The sequence below is a fragment of the Cryptomeria japonica genome, chromosome 5 (genome assembly GCF_030272615.1).
Source record: "Cryptomeria japonica chromosome 5, Sugi_1.0, whole genome shotgun sequence".
NCBI lineage: Eukaryota > Viridiplantae > Streptophyta > Pinopsida > Cupressales > Cupressaceae > Cryptomeria > Cryptomeria japonica.
In genome coordinates this window covers 356,226,414-356,246,586 of record NC_081409.1, presented here as the reverse complement: position 1 = coordinate 356,246,586, position 20,173 = coordinate 356,226,414, and the positions used below count along the sequence as shown (strand labels likewise).

At 35.5% G+C, this 20,173-nt stretch overlaps 1 protein-coding gene across 1 annotated transcript in view; it reads left to right on the top strand.

Annotated features, from left to right (window-relative positions):
• The first annotated feature begins 17,532 nt into the window (after positions 1-17,532).
• Positions 17,533-20,173, top strand: part of LOC131034310 (probable LRR receptor-like serine/threonine-protein kinase At1g06840) — a 147,409-nt gene continuing 144,768 nt past the window's right edge. The window contains exons 1-2 of the mRNA XM_057965792.2: positions 17,533-18,006; positions 18,553-18,703. Of these exons, the coding sequence (XP_057821775.1) occupies positions 17,916-18,006; positions 18,553-18,703 (242 nt within the window). The 5' untranslated portion in view covers positions 17,533-17,915. The remainder of the gene's footprint in view (positions 18,007-18,552; positions 18,704-20,173) is intronic.

The window sequence follows — 20,173 nt, the reverse complement described above, 5'->3', positions numbered from 1 at the left end:
GAGGAGAGTCTTTGTGAGCTCCCAATCTAGCTCTGCTGTAGAGGAGACTCACAGGACTTTTTCCCTTTTTTTTATTTTCACACATCCCCTTGCGTATGGATGTTATTGGTTATGTGGAATGCCTTTTAAAATGTATTTGAGTCATATATTATGCTTTCTATATTTTAAGATTCAAGGTTGTAGTATTTCCTCAGTTTTTGACAGTGCTGGAGATGTTCTTCCTCCAAAAGTCTGCATTATGTTTTCAATTGGAGTTCCTTGGGTGAATTTTATTATTTTATTTTGTTCACATATTCTTATAGTTTATTTCGTACCAATTCGTATAAATACATCATAGTTGGCTATTTATATTTCGAGCAGTTTTGATTTCACACTTAAGTAGTTTTCTGCCAAAATTTACCTTTTTTTTTATGCGCTAAAATATCAGTCATATGTGCCATTATGTGTATTTTTAAAGTTTTGTCCAGTTTGAAATCTATTTGAGGTCAGTTGGATTTGGGGTTATACCAGAGGCTTTTTGAGGGCATTTATGATGTTGTTTAAAATTATTTATGATTGGTGATGTCTTCATATTATTTATTTATTTTTGTTTTGTATGCATTTTACTCCATTTGAGTTGTTTGTGCTTCCTCTCTTGTTGATGCACCAAGAAAGAGATTGAGATTCTTGTGATTATGTGCCAGCAAGTGGATAGGCCATCTTGAGATTATGTGATGATTCATTTCAAATTTGATGGCATTTCTTATGGCCTTGATATGTTTATTTGGCCAAGAGGCTCATTGATTTTTGGTTCTCATGATGTTAATTATCTCATGTTTCATGATTATGAGATGATATTGTTGTTTGCATATGGATTATTTGTGATTTCAAATTTGTGTATATTCTCAGATCCAATTATGATTCTAGAGCCTCTTGTATTTTCATGTTTGAGACCATGTTCGGGGGGAGTGGGCTTCCTTGTGATGATCGGGGTCACGAGAGATAGGCTTGCATGAGGTTCCTTGTAAGGATGCATGAAGTCTAGACCACCAGGGCACATTGGAGTTTTCCATGATTTGTAAATAAGTTGTAACCTAATAATTGATGGGTTGGGTAGTTAGATTAATTAATAAGATGATAAATTGATTGTGCCTCATGACTTAGTCCTAGGGAGGATGTTTTAGGATAAGCATGAGAAGGCCGTGAAGACGGTAAGCTAATCTCCCTTAGTCTCTCATAGGTTGAGATGGCTCCACATGTCCATCAGGCTAGTGCCTTGTATTATTATGTTATTGTGTTATGAGGATGGCATGTGATGACACTCCACTCCTACGTGTGTTTCCCCTTTATGATTTATGATTATGCCTATTGGATGCATTTATGTTTTGATGAGTTTTATGCCTCTGGGAGTTCATTCTTGTTATATTGTGTAAGTTCTTGCTTGAGAGTCTTTGTGTGGTTAGTCTCCCTAGGTTTTAGTTGCCAGCTTAGGTTTAGAGTGTGTGTTGGGACCTTGTGTCATCTCCTAGCACGGGGGGTGGTTCCTTTGGTTCCACATGGTCGGGAGGTTGGTTCTTTTTAGCCATTGGGATGTTCTTTTGGATTCTACTTGCGTGGATGTGGATTCTTCTTCATGATGTACTATGGATGTACCTTATAGCAAATTTATGTAATGGATAAGATAAAATGTATGTAATGTAACATTTTTTGTATTTCATAGATAGAATCTTGTAGTAGAAAGAGCTATGCCCATGATGTATTTAATGTACTTATATTTGTAGATGAATTGTAGTTGGAAATTGGAATTAAGGCCTAGTTGTATTGTACTATTGTAGAGAGATGATCTTATGAGTCATGGAAATGAATGGATTATAGTTGGAATAGAATGGAATTGCATTATGGATCAGTTGTATTATCTCATGGGATGATTAGAGGCTGGTTAGAATGTTAAATAATCTTGAAAGAGGAATGTTCATGGAGTAATAAAAGAATATGTTATAGGATGTTAAATGGATTTAGTAAACATGTATGATTCATATAGATGCATTGGTAGAAAGAAAATTATGCATATCATGGGAAGTAAGTAATGTTGTAGGTTGCATATCTCATGAGTAGATAATTATATTATGATGCAATAATGAAGGTGAAATGTATCTTTCACGTGTAGTATGTTTTTGTGGAAATGAATTTAAGTAATGGTGCTAAAGTACCCTAGGGAAAGATTAATGATGTTGCGATATTTCCGCTTGCGTTAATTCATGAAATGAGTAATGATATATGTTCATATTGGTTAATTGATGAACAAATGTAAATAGATAGAGATGTTATGTGCTGCATTAATTGTTATTAGATGTTAATTAGAAATTTTTTTTATCTCCATTTGTATATTTTTGTTTAGTTTCTTTAGGGTATTTTGGCGGGCATTACAATAGCTATGATCAGACATTAACGAATTTCGAAAAAGGTGCTACAAAGGTGTCAATACCACAATCTCTCTCTTAGCCATGAGATGTGTTTCATGATGATGGAGGAAGGTGTTGTCCTTGGTCATTTTATTTCAGCAAATGCCATTTAAGTTGATGCATATAAGATTGCTATTATCTCAAAATTACCAATGCCATAGAAGTAGAGGGATGTTATAAGCTTCCTTGGACATACAAGCTACTATAGGTGTTTCATCAATGATTTATCAAAATAGCTTCACCAATCTACATGTTACTAATAAAGGACTTAGAATTTGATTGGTTTTCTTGTTGCCAACAAGAATTTGAAATACTCAAAACCACTCTTACACAAGCACCAATGCTTAGAGGTCCTAACTGGACAATAGCTTTCCACATACACACTGGAGCATATGATTTTGTAGTTGGAGTAGTATTAGGGTAGAAGTAAGGTAATCTTGAATATGCTATTTACTATGTTAGTAAGAATTTGCAAGGTGCTAAAATCAATTGCATGGTTACAAAAAAAGATATTCTTGTAGTCGTCTATGTCATAAACAAATTTAGGCATTACATCATTTCTTACCCTATGTTTATTCATATCAACCATGCAACAATCCATTACTTGATGAAAAAACCGGTGGTCAATAGGAGACTTGTAAGATGGCTACTCTTGATGCAATAGCTTGACATCACCATTGTTGACAATCTAATCAAGGCTAATGTTGTCACAAACTTCCTTTTCTATTGACTAGTTCAACAAAGGACCCAATGGTGGATGAATCCTTTCCAGATGAATATCTTTTTGCCATGTCAATATATTCACCATGGTATGATGATATATCAAACTACCTAGTTGCAGGTACAATATCTCCACGCTGATCTCCAAGGGAGAACAAGCACTTGTCATACTCATGGGTAGGTAGATTCCTCTTCTACATAGGAATTGATAATGTTATGCATAGTTGTCTGAGGGAGGATGAGACATATGACATACTTAAATCCTTCCATGATGATCCCTATGGATGCTATTTTGCAGCCAAGTAGACTACAATCAAAATATTTAACTCTGGTTACTACTAGCCTATAACACACAAGGATATTATCAACTATACAAGGTGATGTGACTATTGTCAAACAATGGGCATACCTACAAAAAGTGAAGAAATTCCACTTCATCCATAATTATATTTGACACTATTTGATAAATGGGGATTAGCCTTTGTTGGGCCAATTGAACCCACTTCCAATGGAAAAGTCTACATCCTAGTATTCATTGATTATTTAAAAAAATGGGTAGAGGTTAAAGCCTTGAGAACCAACACAGATACCAAGATGGTTCAATTTTTGTATGAGGAGATATTTTATCGGTATGGAGTACCTCGTGAGATAACAACTAATCAAGATCCACAATTTAGATATGCATTGATAGCACAATTGGTCAAATAATTTAAAATTAGGCATAATAAATCGACACCCTACCACCCATAGTCCAATGGTTAGGTAGATGTCACAAATAAAGAATTGGGAAATATCCTGACTAAGACAATGCAAGCTCATAGAAGAGCCTAGGTTGCAAGATTGCCTGAAGCAATTTGGGCATATAGAACCACATGAAAGACAACCACAAGGTTCACACCATACAAGCTTGTTCTGGGACAAATGCAGTTTTTCCTATTGAATTTGACTACAAGACATTGAGAACATCATTGGACCTGGACATTAATCTTGATCAGGCTCAAAGAGATCAATTACACCAATTGAATGCATTGGATGAAATGTTCATGGAGGTAATTCAACATATTGAACTTGTTTAAAGGAAAAGGAGTAAATGACACGATCAATATATTAAAACAAAGGAATTCAAAGAAGGAGACTAGGATTTTCTATATGATTTCAAATTTTGAGACATCAAGGGAAAACTTTGGACACATTGGTTGGGTCCCTATGAGATTCAACAAGTGTTTTCTAATGGAGTTGTTTAGTTCACTATAATTGACCTAGTTAGATTCAAGCTAATGGTCAATGGGCATTGATTAAAGTTGTACAAGAAACTAATGAATAAAGATGAATTTCTACTCTACCTTCATAAAAAATTCACGTCACTATCTTCCTCCATCCCACTTGACTTTTCATCACCTTCTACTCCATCCATTTCATATTTCTTACCCATTCCATCACCACCAATAATAGAAAAGGATACACTAGTCAATTTTTGTCGATGGACCTTCTGGTTCACCTGCAACCACTGCCTCTACATAACCTAAACCAACAAAATTCCCATGCACACACTACACATATTTCTCTTATGTTTGTCTACTTGGGACCTAATGCAATATTTCTCAACTGGGACTTGACTCAACGTATTAATAAAAAAATCCATATTTTCATGTAGGGCATGCTTTTCTCCAAGTTACATGCAACAATAGTTGGTAATCCTTTGCATGCAAGCATTCATTTTCATCGTAATCAACACACTTTCCATTTGCATACACACACATTTTGTCGCCACCTTCCAAAATTCCATTTGGTGTCACAACATCACCGCATTGTTGTCATCATCACAACCTTTTCTATCACATCAATCACTTCCATAATACTTGGATTGTATTGTATATCTTTCGTGTTGTCTCTTGTAGGATCAACAAATGCACTTCACATTATTGCATATGATAACCAAATGTATGATTTGAATTAAATCTCATTTATAACATACTTAACAATATTTTCAATTGACATTTCACATGCATTCTTCCTATCAACATGCCATTTATGTATTATTTAATAATTATTTCTCGAACTCGTACCCTACCTCCCTAGTCTTAATTTGAGGACAAATTAATATATAAGTCGAGAGGGAAAGTAGTCATGATTATATTTGTTTTCAAAAGGGTGTTGTTGTCATTATTATCTAGATATAGGTAGACTTGATGTGATTGTTTATGTTGGTGTCGTATGTCAAATTTAGAACTATTTTGCAAGACTGGTATTGTAGCGTCCTAAAATTGTGACACTTGCAATTTCGACCACATTTGGGTCTTCACGATGGCGACGCAACACCGAACTTGAATGGAGACCTCGAAACTTGTCCATGACACCAAAAGCTGCATTTTTCAACACCCTGGCCTGATCCTCCTTGCACCCCGTTGTCCCTGGAGGTGGGACCAGGGCGCCCAGCGCCCTGGTCCTTCAGGACTAGGGCGCCCAACACCTTGGTCCCCCAGGACCATGGCACCCAGCGCCCTGGTCCCTGGCCCTATTTTGGGCCCGATCTCTTTTGGGGCCTCGGGTCTTTATGTTTGCAAATTGGAAAATAATCTTTCCTGGTCAGCCTAAGGTCGGAAAAATCAGTCTATCAACCCTAATTGGCAAGTATATAAACTACATTTTCCTCTCCCATTTTTGATAGAAAAAAAGAGGAAGGACATATGTGTACAAGACGCGTAAATGACATTCAAGCATTCAAGCATTCAAGCATTCCTTCAAGCAATTGATCATTCTAAGTCTCCATTCAAGGCTAAGTGTTGCATTCAAGACAAGGATTCAACCATTGAAGAGGAGATCACATACTACATACAACATACAACAACATCTACACCTTCGCATGTAAGAATACAAACATTGTTACAACAAGGTACTAGTACTTGTTTTACACTACAATCATTTACATTTACAACATTTCTCATTTCTTGGTTAATTCCAAAACCGGGGTTTGACCTAAGGGCAAACCCCTAATCCCTAACCCCCCAATCGTCTTCGCTTTTCTGTGTGTAGGTTGCAGGTACGCGGCTGAAATTGAAGATCTGGAATCCTTGTGCAGAGACGAATAGATCCCCCTTCGTTTCGCGGATTTTTTGGAGGACCGTGTGCACTTCGGGCGCCATCGTCCCATCAACTTTCTCTCAAATTTGCAGGACAACACCGTCTCGACATTTTACTGCTAATTCTAGGTCCGCAGCTTCATCCTATATCCCTATCTCAGTTTACAAGTGAATCTTTCTCACTTTCTATGCATTCCTAGCTTAATCCTTCTATCTACATTCTTTACAAAAGAGGGTAGCCTTGCTGTCTTAACCCTTGAAACTCATTTAGAATCCAATCTTGCATTGTGTGGGATTGGATCTTGGGGGTTTCAAGCCCTCTTTTGAATGTAAAGTCTCCCCTAAGTGAAAACCGTTAACCCTAGTGACCTCCTTCCCCTCTCCTCGGAGTGGTGGGGGGAACACTTAGGGTTCGCTCGCGATTTTCTGCTTTACAGGTATATTCCAGCAGGTTTAAACTTTAAACTTAAACACTAGTCTAGGTGTCACAGTTGGTCATACACAACTCACCTACATATTGGGTAGGGAAAAATTGTTTAGGAAAACTTAGTTTTGTGAATGTTTGAGAAAACATAAGTGGATTTGAGCTACATTTGGGTAAAATTAAACATTTTTGAGCTGAAGTAGGGGAATTATAGCTCATTTCATAGTGAAAAAGAAGGACAAGAGTAGGAAGAGAAGAAGCACAATGAGTGGTGACCCCATTAGAAGGAAGCCTGCAGACCACACTCTACTACTCTCAAATGTAGACACTATGCCATTCTTTAAGAGAGTAGGGTGGGTACATTATTATCCACGATTGATAGAATTTAATGACAAAATGACATAAGAGTTTGCAACCACCTTCATGAATAATGAAGCAATTATAAAAGGGTTAAGGGTGGACAGATTGGAAGTTGCCATTTTTGAAGATTCTGGTCTTCCCAGAATGGACGAAGAGTTCCCAACGTCATTGGATGCAGCAACAGAGAGGGATAAATTTTCTTTCCCTTATGAGAGGTTTGACTTGTCTTTTCAAGGCACTCATTGGGTACCTCTTCCTCACCTCTGGCAAATAGTGTTTATACACGTCATAAGGTATTTTACTTGTGATGGAATACATTCTATGCTTTATACTGCTCATTGAAATCGTTGATTCACCTTCATCATAGGAGACTAGTTAATGTTCAAAATTTTCTATTTCAAATGTTAACAAAAATGGCTGTAGAATATATGAGGAAGAGGAAACCCTTCTCCTTGTCTCACCACTATTTAGTCATTTTATTGGTTAAGAGAATTTTGCCTCAGCAATTTCCAAATGTTGGCTGGGAAGAATTTAAAAACTTGGGATAATATCTAAAATAAGAATCTTAGGCACTTTACAAAACAAATAGAGGATGACCATAAGGGTCTAGAAGAGTTAATGAAGAACAAGAAACAATAGAGGAAATTGTTGAAACCCTTGTATGGGAGGCCTCTAGGGTTAATGATGATAATGTGGATACTTCCTCCTCACCTTCAAAAAACCCTAGGAAGTCTAAAGAGAAAGAATTGGAACATGAGAATGTTACTGATGGTGAACCTGTAGATTCACTCCCAACATTAATGGAAATACCTACAACCTTTGTAAAAATTCCCTCTTCATCCTTGAAACATAGCCCTAGGCCTTCTAAAAGAAAGAGGAAAGAATGTATTCCTTCCTTGACTTTAAAACATAAGAAGCTGAGGGTAGAGACTATGAGTGAGAAACCTATGACAGAAAGACAAAAAAAACCATGGAAGAATCTTAGAAAGATTCCACACAGGGGATAGAAAGGAAGAAGCATAAAGAAAAAGTAGAAACCCCAAAAACTATTAAATAGGCTAAGCAAAAGAAGCCACAAGAAAGGACTCAAGAAAAATAGAGCTCAAAGAAGCGTTTTACTCACCTCTCTAGGAAGAAAGCTTCACCTAAGCAAGAGACCTCTAAAAAAGATCCTATACATGTGGAAGACATAGATATTGAGAGGGAAGACTTGTTTAGAGATAGGGGGACTAAGGAGAAAGAAGCACGAAAACCTAAAGCAGAAAATGTAAGAGAAGATATACAAGGGGAGCATCGTCAATACAATTTTGATCATGGGATAGAAGAAGACCCCTTTTACACAAGGAAAGTACCTATCAAGACACCTAGCATAGGAGAATAGGGGATTATTCCCCTCGTGGAACAATATAGCCCCAATAATGAACTTGAGATTGGTCCTAAATTTTTTATGTCCTAATTACAGTTTAGAGGGAACAAAAGAAACAAAGTTCCAAGAAACTCTAGATAAAATGAAGGAATTGAAACAATAGTTGGTTGATTACAAGGAAATAGAAATGGGTTTAAAAGGAAATAAGTAGGAATTACAAGCTTAATTAACCTTGCAACAAAAAGAAGGAGGTGCACTACAGAGATTGGCCAGTTTGGCTATTATAGAATCATAGAGAAAGGAACACCCTATTGCTAAGAGTAGGGATGAATCAATTTTGGTAACTATAGTTACTCTTGGTATGGCATTATGGAAACAACAATTGAAATTTGAATGACATAAAAACTAGTGGGAGAAAGAAAAACAGGCACATTATGTAATGTCCCCACTTCGAAATAGAATTTAATAATAAATGATAATAATAAAATTAAAACATTAAAAATTAAATTAAAATATAAAATAATATAATTAAATATGACTAATTAAAAATTAATTAAGTTAATGAAAAGTCAAAAGACATGAAAGGAAAAGTTGTGACTCCCTCAACAATGAGATATAAAAAAGAGAAGAGAACTTCATTTGAGAGAGGGGATAAATTGGAAATGAGAAGTGCAGATCTGATTTAAAAAATAAGTGCAGATCTGATTACGAAAGGTTGTGTCCCTTTCAAAGGGTAGAAATAATGAAGAGTTGCACTCTCTTAAAGGGTGCTAATGGTGAAGGAGTATGTCTCTTGCCAAAGGGCATACATGATGAAGAGGTGTGACCTCTCCCTCATATTGAGAGATATAAAGGTAAGGAATCAAAAACATCTAGTGGGATCACCATGGATTAGAAAGGATAGCTGCGTAGGTAGAGGCAAGAGAAAGGGGGAAGATAGCAGAGACACCGAAGGTATGTATATGTATGTGGATGTGTGTGCCACACACACACATATAAATATACTTGTAATTTTGATAGTTATGTCATGATTATTATAATGTGTAGGTTTCAAAATTATGTCATGATTATTATAATGTGTAGGTTTCAGAATTATGTCATGATGTGTATGTTACGAAATTATGTCGTCATTATTACAATGTGTATGTTACAAAATTATATCTCAATGTGTATGTCACAAGATTATAAATTAAATAATAATGATAATATGAATTATAAATTAGATGATATTGATAATATGAATGGTTATGAAATGTTGGATATCAATGAATGACAATAACATGATTATATGATGGAGGCTATTGGGAGGAAATCTTGGTAGTCTAATTCAGGGATTATGATAATCCTTGGTAGGTAGTATATACTGAATATCTATATGCATATATATGGCTTGGTTGACTAAGTTCATCCAAGAAGAGACAGATTTGGCCGGTCCCCTCTGAGGACTTGGATGATGAGGTGCATCATCTGAGGCAAGGAATTGACATAGGGTCTTCCTTGGATGGCTTGGTCGTAAGAAATTACACCTAATACAGGAATTGAATTAACCTTCGATTTCCTAGATGGCTTGGGTGTAAGAAATTACATCCAAGACAGGAATCAAATTAACCTTCGATTTCCTGGATGGCTTAGGTGTAAGAAATTACACCCAAGGCAGGAATCGAATTAACCTTCAATTTCCTGGATGGCTTGGGTGTAAGAAATTACATCCAAGACAGGAATCGAATTAACCTTCGATTTCCTGGAGGGCTTGGGTGTAAGAAATTACATCCAAGATAGGAATCGAATTAACCTTCAATTTCCTAATATGGCTTGGAACCAAGATGGGTTCCAAGAAGGTGAGCCCCACAGCCACCTAAGGACATGTCCCTGTGTTGCACTCCTATCCTTTTTAAGAATTGAAATTAGTGTTAATGGAGTAATTGAACTTTAATTGCAAATTAGATTAGTTATGTATATATTTTTGTTGTGTTCTAACAATCTGTTTGCAGGATAATGATTTCTAACTAGTAGGGACATTACACATTAGGCAAAGCATGAGGCAAAATTAGAAGAAAATAATATGGAAGTCAAGAAAATGATTGTCAATTTGGAGAAATTGGTTGATTTAGCCAACCAACTCCGTGACTATTGTCCTCTTGCTCGGGTATATACTTTATACTTATAAGAAAAGCTTTAATGTTTTCAAAATAGCCAATTAATGAGCAATTCACCCATTTCCATTTTATCACCAAGATCATTTCTAATTGCTTATTTTAAGACCACTCCAGACATATAGGGCCAAATGTGTGAGTTCTAGCTTCACAATTTGGCCTAGTCCCCTAAAATACTACATGGAACCCCTTATTCTATGTAGGACATTTACAACTAAAAGCACTCACATCCTATCTTAGGAATGAGTAGGAACAAGGAGAATTGTATTGGTTCTATCACGAATGAGAGAAATCACACCCACTAAAGATAAGAGCTGAGTGTGAAGAAACAAATAAGATTGCAGTGGAGTGGTTTAGAATGACTACTAGGCGGACAATTGTAGCAAAAATCTATGAACTCGAGAGACATGATTATTAGAGGTTTAGAACCTTTACGCAAGGAACTACAAAAGAAAAGAATTTGGAACACTGCCAACACATATGGATGGAATTGACCCCAAAGCTAAGAAAAAGGGAACCACATTCCTTATATAACTTAATTGCCCTAGAATTGAGAGCTAGAAGGTATATGAAATATGTAGAAGAAAAAGAAATAGCATGGATGCCACTCAAATTCCATCCTCCACTCCTTCTCTACCTAGTACCACACTTGATAGGACATAACATGATTAATTCAGAGAGAGAAAGTGAACATTGGGAGAGGATAATTGATGACATAGGCTTTTACTCAAATCAAATTTTAAGACTAACCCAGACCATTGATTATAAATTAGATAGGAATTGGTTTGCTTGAGGTCAAACAAAGGGTAAAGTTGGGGGGTGTGATAAGTCCTAGGAATGTCTCTAGTTTTACTTGATTTCTAATACTTTATCAAAGTTTATTAGATCATTACCAATCTTATTATATGTTTTAATCATCCTCGTAGTTACATTATTATCTAGTTACATTATTTATGAATGACATGTTGATATGGAATGTTTTATGTGATTTAATGATTGATATGTTGTTGAATATTATGGATGATAATTTGTGTGGGTTGTTATCTGTTGTTAAGAGTTAACATGCAACTTGAAGGGATCCCAAAACCACCTGTGGAACCAAAGGATGTATACTCTGTCAACCAACATGGAAGCAATTATGAAGTGGTAGGAGAGTTGTGGTCGTCCCAGAGTCCTTGTTGACCGAGTCTCTTCAAGCAAAAATGGAGGATCTCCAACATTATGACATACGAGGAGGTTATGCCTCATTAAATTAGATTCAATGCAGTAACCCACACTTTTAATTCTGTACTACAAATGAATGTATTTTAAGAAAACTGCTAGTAACAAATCACCTTAGCTTGCTCATAATTTGTAACTAAATGAGCGAGCCAGCCCCGAGGTTTAGATTATTCCCAATCTACACGGAGATGTTGGTAACATTGTTGGGATAAAATTATCAATGAAATTAAAAAAAGTGAAAAAAAATGTGTCGGGGCGAATAGAGGGTTACTCCAATTCAGCTCTAGAAATTGGACAATTTTTTACTCTTTTTATGGTCTGATCTCTGTTATCGACAATATCTTAATCATAATTTGAAACAATAATTTGCTATTTGTTCATAAAAAAAAAGTGCTTGAAGAAAAGAGCTCTCCTCAAATAGGATTTGAACCTACGACCAATCGGTTGTGCTAGTTGCTATCTTCTTCAGCTAGATTTAAAGTTGTTTTCTAATTTTCCAGTTAATGAATCTTAGATTCATAAACAATGTAGACAATGGTTATTGGTAGATTTTTTGTGTAACTATAATCATGTTATCTTGAATACACATTATGAATGAGAACATACAATGATTGCTATCTTCTAAGTTAAGTGTACAGTTACTTCTAGGAAGTTACACCCCTCAAGAAAGGGCCACTTGAGGTAATGTAATCCTCCTCTTTCTTTTATGTTAATTGAGTTATTTATAGATGTGGCAATCAGATTAATATTGGTTTCTTAGTTCTTGTTAGTTCATTCTTATGTTCTATTAATACCGTCATAGTTAGAGTTCTGTTGCAACCAACTTGTTAATTGTTAGCTATCAACTTTTTACTTTCTATTAGTTATCAGCTACAACTTGGAGCCACTGTTGAGTTTCTATGGAGGCTCTTGCAACAATTCTCATAGTAATAGATTTTTGTTTAACACTATTTGCACTTTCATTAGCTAGTGTGTCTTCATGCAATGATATGAAGATTGCAAGACCTTTTGCTACACATACAATGCTAGTGCCATCTTTGAAGATATGTCCCTGATCAATAATTAAGTGAACCCCTATTTAGGACATGAAGTTTCCTCACTGAATACCTTAACCAGGCTAAGTATGTGATATACTGCACCAACTTTATGGACATAGTGAAGGCTAGTCAATGGTTTAAAAGAAGCATTGTAGATCATGTCCCGTGCCTTGGATTCTCAATAGGAAATATAGCTCTAGCAACCAATGGCTCCATAACTATGCAATGGAAACCACTCATCATCATCCATAATCCATCGATGGAGGAAAGGAGGTAAAAAATAAATGAGATGGACTTTTTGAAGTAGGTAGTGGGATTGATTGATGTTACTAAAATAGAATGGATGATATCCCTATTCATTAATAGTTTAGAGGAGAAGGAAAATTGAGAGCGAGAAATTAAATCGATATAATTTTAATCTCATAAGTGGATAATATATTAAATTTCTATAAATTTAGGGTTTTTGGTTAACAAGCCCTGGATACTATTATACCTTAAAGATTTTGTCAACCCAAGTTCCTGAAATGAAAAATATTTATAATATTGTTTAATGAAAAGGGAGCGGGTCCCATGATTTTAGTTTATACAACCAAAAAGTGCATTGATACACATTTTATTACCGAGTTGAGATAATAGACAAGAATTGACAAATGTTTTGATTAAATTTGAATTACAAATTAAGAAACAAATTATTGACTCCCACATAGTTAGACCCTTTTGTATTTTAGACTATTTCCACCATATAGGGAACAAATGTAAAAAGATCCAATGACAATGACATAGCTCTTGTAAACATCTAATTGCTTTTGTTATTTCTTAGAGCTACATTAACCTAATATATTGATAAAGTGGGAAAGCATATAAAAAAAAAATCATTGCCCAACATTTGAAATGGTGATTAATTATACAAAACACCCATTAGTTATAACTATGGAACTTTGAAAGGTGTGAAAATCCAAAAAAAATTGCACTCATGGATTGTTGAATGGTGATTAGGGATTGATGGTGGGCTTATAGTAGTTGGAAGGTTGTGGCTTGTAGATGTTCTATTAAACACTAGATGCAGTGTTTAATTGATTAATTGAATGTCCTAAGTTGCTTTATAAGGGGAAGCTTGAATTTACTCTATAGTCTAAATCCTCCCCATTGGAAGACAATTGTAGATGCCTTTTTCTAAGGCATAATACTGCCATTTGTGTGAACCCTTTTAAGGGGTCGCCTTATGAATGTAGATGATTGTATTAGAGCCATAGTGGTAATATTATGACTTTGTGTCACTTGTTCTCATTATTTGAGGTAGTTGTCACCAACTCCCATTCAAAATGATGCAAACTTTGACAATTCATAAATCTCAAGGTCTAATGCTTAAAAGAGCAAAAATTTACATCACAGTCATTGCTCATTAGAGTCTCACATTCATTGCGATTTGGCAAGTGTGGCATTTAGAAGATCTACATATGTCGTTGAGCTTTAGCTACTTGTGATATGCCTACATGCAATACAATGCATATCGCTCAAAAGAAGGAAGATGATTCTTTACACACAATATCAACCTCAAATTATTAGACAATTGAATTAGCAATGTACTCCATCCCCTCCAATATATAATGTAGAATCACTTCCATTATCACAAAAATTAACATATATAATGTAGAATCACTTCCATTATCACAAAAATTATCTTTAAATTTCTTTACAATTTTCTATCAATATACTATGCATTAAACATGTTTGATAATCCTATAACTCTTACAACACAATAATTTAATCACAATACTCTTATTTTAATCCATTTAAAACTTCACCTTACCTAAACTTTAAAAAACAAATTCTATTTCACCCATTTTCTAATAATTTACTATAATAATCCGCTTTCCTAAAATAGTATAACACACTTATTCATAAAAAACAAGTAATAAAACTCAACAGGTTTAACTGCCAAATTTGATCCTTTCTGTCTCCAGTTTTGATCATTCCTTCACAGGCACGCTTGTCTGGTTGGATGGCTAATTCTTATTATGATGCAACCTTTGACATCTCTCTCGTTGACATTTTCGGTAATGGCCGGCACATGACGGAGGTGTGTTGTCAATCACTGTCTGTCAAACGAATAATAATTTGAAAAAAATGCTAAAACTATACGTGGATTTAGCTCCACCCTTATTATTAACGCCGTATGAAAAGATTCGAATGCTCCCTACAGTTTCTTACATCAAGCACGTCAAAGGCAAAATTAACAAAATTTCATTTAAAAAATTAAACACCCTTTTCATCCACTTGTCGTATATAGATTTGTATTCACCACGTTTAATTGTTTTAGGGTCTTATTTGCATTCATTGTTCTATCATGGAAGAACAGACAATTCACTGCGGGGTGTGTTCAATTTAGGTAGCTGTCTGATCCAGGTGCTCTCACTAAAAATTGAAGTGTCCTGAATTCTCCCAAGAGTAGTTCCAGAGCAAAGAGATCATCAAAATGAACCCGATGCAACTTGAACGGGCTCGAAAGGAGTTCGTTTTCTCAAGTTATGGTTGGTCAAACTTTTGGTCAAACCTAGGCACAAATCTTGTAACCTCTCCAAAACTGGTCAAAGTTGGCGTAAATGTGAAGGTCTTGTCGAGACAATCTTGATAGCCTTCGTTTCATCTAAATCGAAGCTTGGATGCAAAAGATATATTTGGTCAAAGTTGGTTGACTTTAATTGACCAGCGAACCTGATGACATCAGCATGCTGACGTGGCAGAGGAGATACTTCACCCAATTGTCAATTGACACGTATCAACTCAATAGCATAGTGACAAGGCAGATTTAGTCCAATTAGCAATGGACACGTGGCACAATTTTGGTAAATAGTAGCATGCCATGTGGCACCCCTGATAGTAAGACATGGCATCTCGAAGGCTACACAGTTCGTTGGTATAAAAGTTGTCTATAGGTATTGAGCCCATGACCTTTTCCTCTATGACATTTAACATTTACCAATGCACCATTGTTCCACGTTGTTCTTTTAAAGAAGGAAATATTATTTGACCTTTTCACTACAGGACAAATGTACTAAAAGACAAAGCATGCTAAAGACAAAATAGAACTCATGGGAGTGGAACTCTCAATTACAAACTCCCATTAAGCTGTTTGGCCGTTGCACCACTTACAGCACCTTAAAAAGGATTTGGTATTTGTTTTGTTAGCTTGAATTAGCCGCCCATTCCCTATTTAAAAAGGATTTTATTTATTACCTTAAAAAAAAGCTTAAACTCGTTATTTTGTTAAAACCCATTTTAGGAAAAGGCGTTAATTACGGGTTGTGAATATTCTTGAGGCTTTTATTGGAGGTTAAGTGTTGTAAATAGGAGATTTTCATGGGATATTCTATCTTTGGAGATAGAGAAGTTATCTCAAAATTAATTAACTTTAAGCTAATTTTGGGCATGTAAATTTGCATATAAGGAGCTCATTTGCTCATTGTAAAGAGGAGGAAGGTGAGGGGATTTTCTTCATCTCAATTCCTCTTGGATTCCCACAGGGACCAAGTGTGATTCAAGTCATTCTTATAAAAGCCAAGTAGTGCTTGATACTTCTGATGTCTGGAGTAGAGTCATAGGTGTGTTTGCCTTCTTGAATCCTTGTATAAGGTGAAGGTATAACTTTTGTAACACTTGTGAGAAGGTCCCAGCATTTTGCAGAAGGAATAAATCGATTCGTGTTCAAGCAAGTCCAGAGACGTAGCCAGAGTCTGGTGAACTCCGTTATCAACCTTGTTTCTCCTTGTGCTTATTTGTGTAATTAGCTTTACTTAACTATCGTTTATAGTTCTTTATTCCGCATTGAACTAAGTTTGATTTGGGTTAAGTAAACGCTCTAAATAAAGACTAGTGGTTGATCAAGTGATATTAAAATCAATATTTCCCTCTTCTTCGTCTTTTACCCTCATCTATTCCATGTAGTCAATTCTCATTGAATGTCTTTTTAGGGACTTTCGAGTTTGTCTAAAACATTAAAATTTTCTGTTCAAAAAGCAATCACTTAGCTATAATTGTCTAGATCCTAAATCAGATCACTGTCAATCTTGTTAATCACTGTGATTAAGCCGGCAATGATACTTTTGTTCTATATTTTGTTGCCTGAGATTGCTAATAATAAATATTTTTGCAACGATAGGTTTCTTAATCAGATTTGTTCCTTAATACTGAAAAAATTAATAAGGTAACACCTTTCCTTGAGGTATACGGCACATAAACGTCAAATCCCCAAAGTCCACAAAAATCTAGAAACACAATCGCAAATTTGCAAATCACTTTAATGGTTTGTACACACGGATTTTCCAGGGTTCCAGGACAAAAAATAACGGATAAGTTCAACTGCACGGATTGAAATGATACTTTTGTTCTATATTTTGTTGCCTTAGAGATTGCTAATAATAAATATTTTTGCAACGATAGGTTTCTTAATCAGATTTGTTCCTTATTACTGAAAAAATTAATAAGGTAACACCTTTCCTTGGCACATAAACGTCAAATCCCCAAAGTCCACAAAAATCTAGAAACACAATCGCAAATTTGCAAATCACTTTAATGGTTTGTACACACGGATTTTCCAGGGTTCCGGGACAAAAAATAACGGATAAGTTCAACTGCACGGATTGAAATGTAAAATTGAACTATTCAAGTTGACATATTAGAAAGAAGCGTAGTAGTGTTGAACTGTCTAAATTCTATTGAATCATAGACTATATATCATGTCTATCATCCTATGATAAATAAAAGTCAACATTAGAATATTCCTCCTCACCCCAATTCAATGGTTTTTAAAGCCCAGCTCTGACACTGACGCTGAACAAGTCTTGATCGGCGTAGAACATGTCATGAGTCTGAAATTACTTATGGTGGTTGGAGTTTTATCCAGAGTATCTCATCAGAATGCATTTACCTGGTCAGAGTCAGGAGTCGTTGGCGCGACATGGAAGGCCGGAGACTCTTCAGATTGTTGTGTAGACGTTCCGAACGTTTATACTTATATACATGGGAAGTTAACAGCAGAAGTTTTTGGGTTGAGTGCAGCCTTATTTCAGTTTCTAGGGAGCCAAGAGGAGAGATTTAGTGGCTTAAGTATCCAATGAAGAAAAAGGCCACCTTTTTCTCTGTTGCAGTTTTGTGTTGGTCTCTGGCACTATTTGCTGCAGCACAAACTACATATCCTAATGAAGGTACTTTAATTAACTTAAATTCAGTTATAGATGGAAATTCAACGAATCCCTCCAGGGTTGTGTGATAGTCACCAAAACTACGAGGGAAAGCAACTTCATAAACTTTGGTGTTCAAATTTAGACCCTAAAGCTATGGTTAAACATTTCTTTCAGTATTAAAATTGAATAGCAGGGTATAGGGATTTCGTTGTCAGCAACAATACACAGATATTAATGTTCTTTAATAGATAAGTTATATTCGTATCGCAGTATCAGTATTGGCTAATGTCTGCAAGTTGGGCTTGAGAGTATTCGGGTTGCAAAGTTTAATAAGATGGGGTGATGATGAGATATTTTAGGGGATGATATAGTTTAAGCTTTACACTTAGTGCTTGTGAAATTGGGACAATATAATGGCTGAAATTAAAAAAGCCTGGCTGATTTGTTCCAGAAAATTTGCAAGTTGGGGAGGTTTGATTTTGGGAAATTTTATAAAAAAGTTAACCAATTGGCCAAACTATAATACAGTTTTTTCTGATGGAGATTTTTGTTTGTTGTTGGGTGCAGTTAAAGCCCTGGAGAAAATTAGAAAGAGTCTCGGAGACCCTTTCGGGAAACTAAATAACTGGAATCGTGGTGATCCATGTAACTCAAACTGGACAGGAGTTATCTGCTATGAGAATGCAAGTGCTGATGGGTACTTGCACGTATTGCAGCTGTATGTTTACTTTAACTTGACATGTAGATTTCGGTGGCTCAAATTGGATTTATTTTGAATATAGTTTTTTATAAAGCTAAAAGCTGCAATTGCTTTTAAAATACGTATGTTTTCTATCATTAGAGCGCCAGTTACATAGCAACCGTAGCACATAGGAACTTTGGACTACAAGGATAGCTGTTCAAATTTCATCCTAAAGACTGCGTATGGGATATAAGAGATCTTTCAGCAGGATTATAAATTTCATTATATCCACAATTTGGATCACGGGCTCTGTTTTAGTAAAGCCCGAGTACCACTCCACCACAGGTCTGCGTACCTATGTAGGAAATATGTGTACAAAAGTCCAAAGTTCTGTTCAATCTCAAACTGAAGCTAGGACTGAAATTCCAAAGCTTTTATGGTTCATGTCCTCAGGGGTATAAAAAATAAGAGGTCCGAGGCAGTTCCTTCTTGATAATCATGGTTTTAATGTCTGAGTTGTGACAGTTGAATACTGAATTTGAACATTATATGTAATTTGTGTTAATATGTTATTATTAGCAATTCAATCTAAATATCTATTAGATATTATCATCCCTAGCATATCAAAAGTTTGAGACCAAAGATTTCCAAAGTCCTAATTGGGCTTGTGAAAGACATCAAATAAATCTCACAAAGAACCAGGTATGGCCAATCATCCTTGTTGCATTATCAAAAGGTTTAGAAAGAACAAATTCATCCACAATAAAAGACTAAAAGTTAAAAGTGTGTGTTATTTTTTGAGTCACAGCATAAAAAGTACAGGTTCTGTTTTACGAGATATTCCTTGTGAGATATTGGGGACACACAAGATGCATTTTATCTAGAATAAAAGGTGAGGGTTATTATTTTGGGGACAACCTAGAAAGCAAATCTTCTAATTTGTGAGATCTTCCTTGTCAGATATTGGGGACACACAAGATGCATTTCTTCTAGAATAAAAGGTGAAGGTTAGTTGTTTGGTCACAGCCTAGAAAGTATATCTTCTATTTTATGAGATCCTCCTTGTGGGATAACGGGGGCACACTCACACATACACACACTCTTAGAAATACGATTTAAGAATAACAACATAAAATACATTGAATCAACAAAACAACCATAAAATACTACTTTGATGTCAATTTTTCAAACTTGAATGTTATGGTAGATATTCATTGTTCAATATTAAAATAATAAAATCAGCAATCATCATCATATAGCTCATCATAAAGAGCATCATCATCATCATCATTGACATTAGATGATGGAGGTATATTAGAAGAACCACAAGGAGTGCAACTGATATTAAAATTATGTTGACTATTTAGCTCCTTAAAAAGTGTAGATTGTTGGGCAGTGTTAACATCTAAGTCAGGTTGCTCTAGCTCCACATTCCACAACTTCTTTGCTCCTTCATTGTTGTCAGCTTGTTTGTGTGAAAGAAGGCACAAGTTGGAAACATATAAA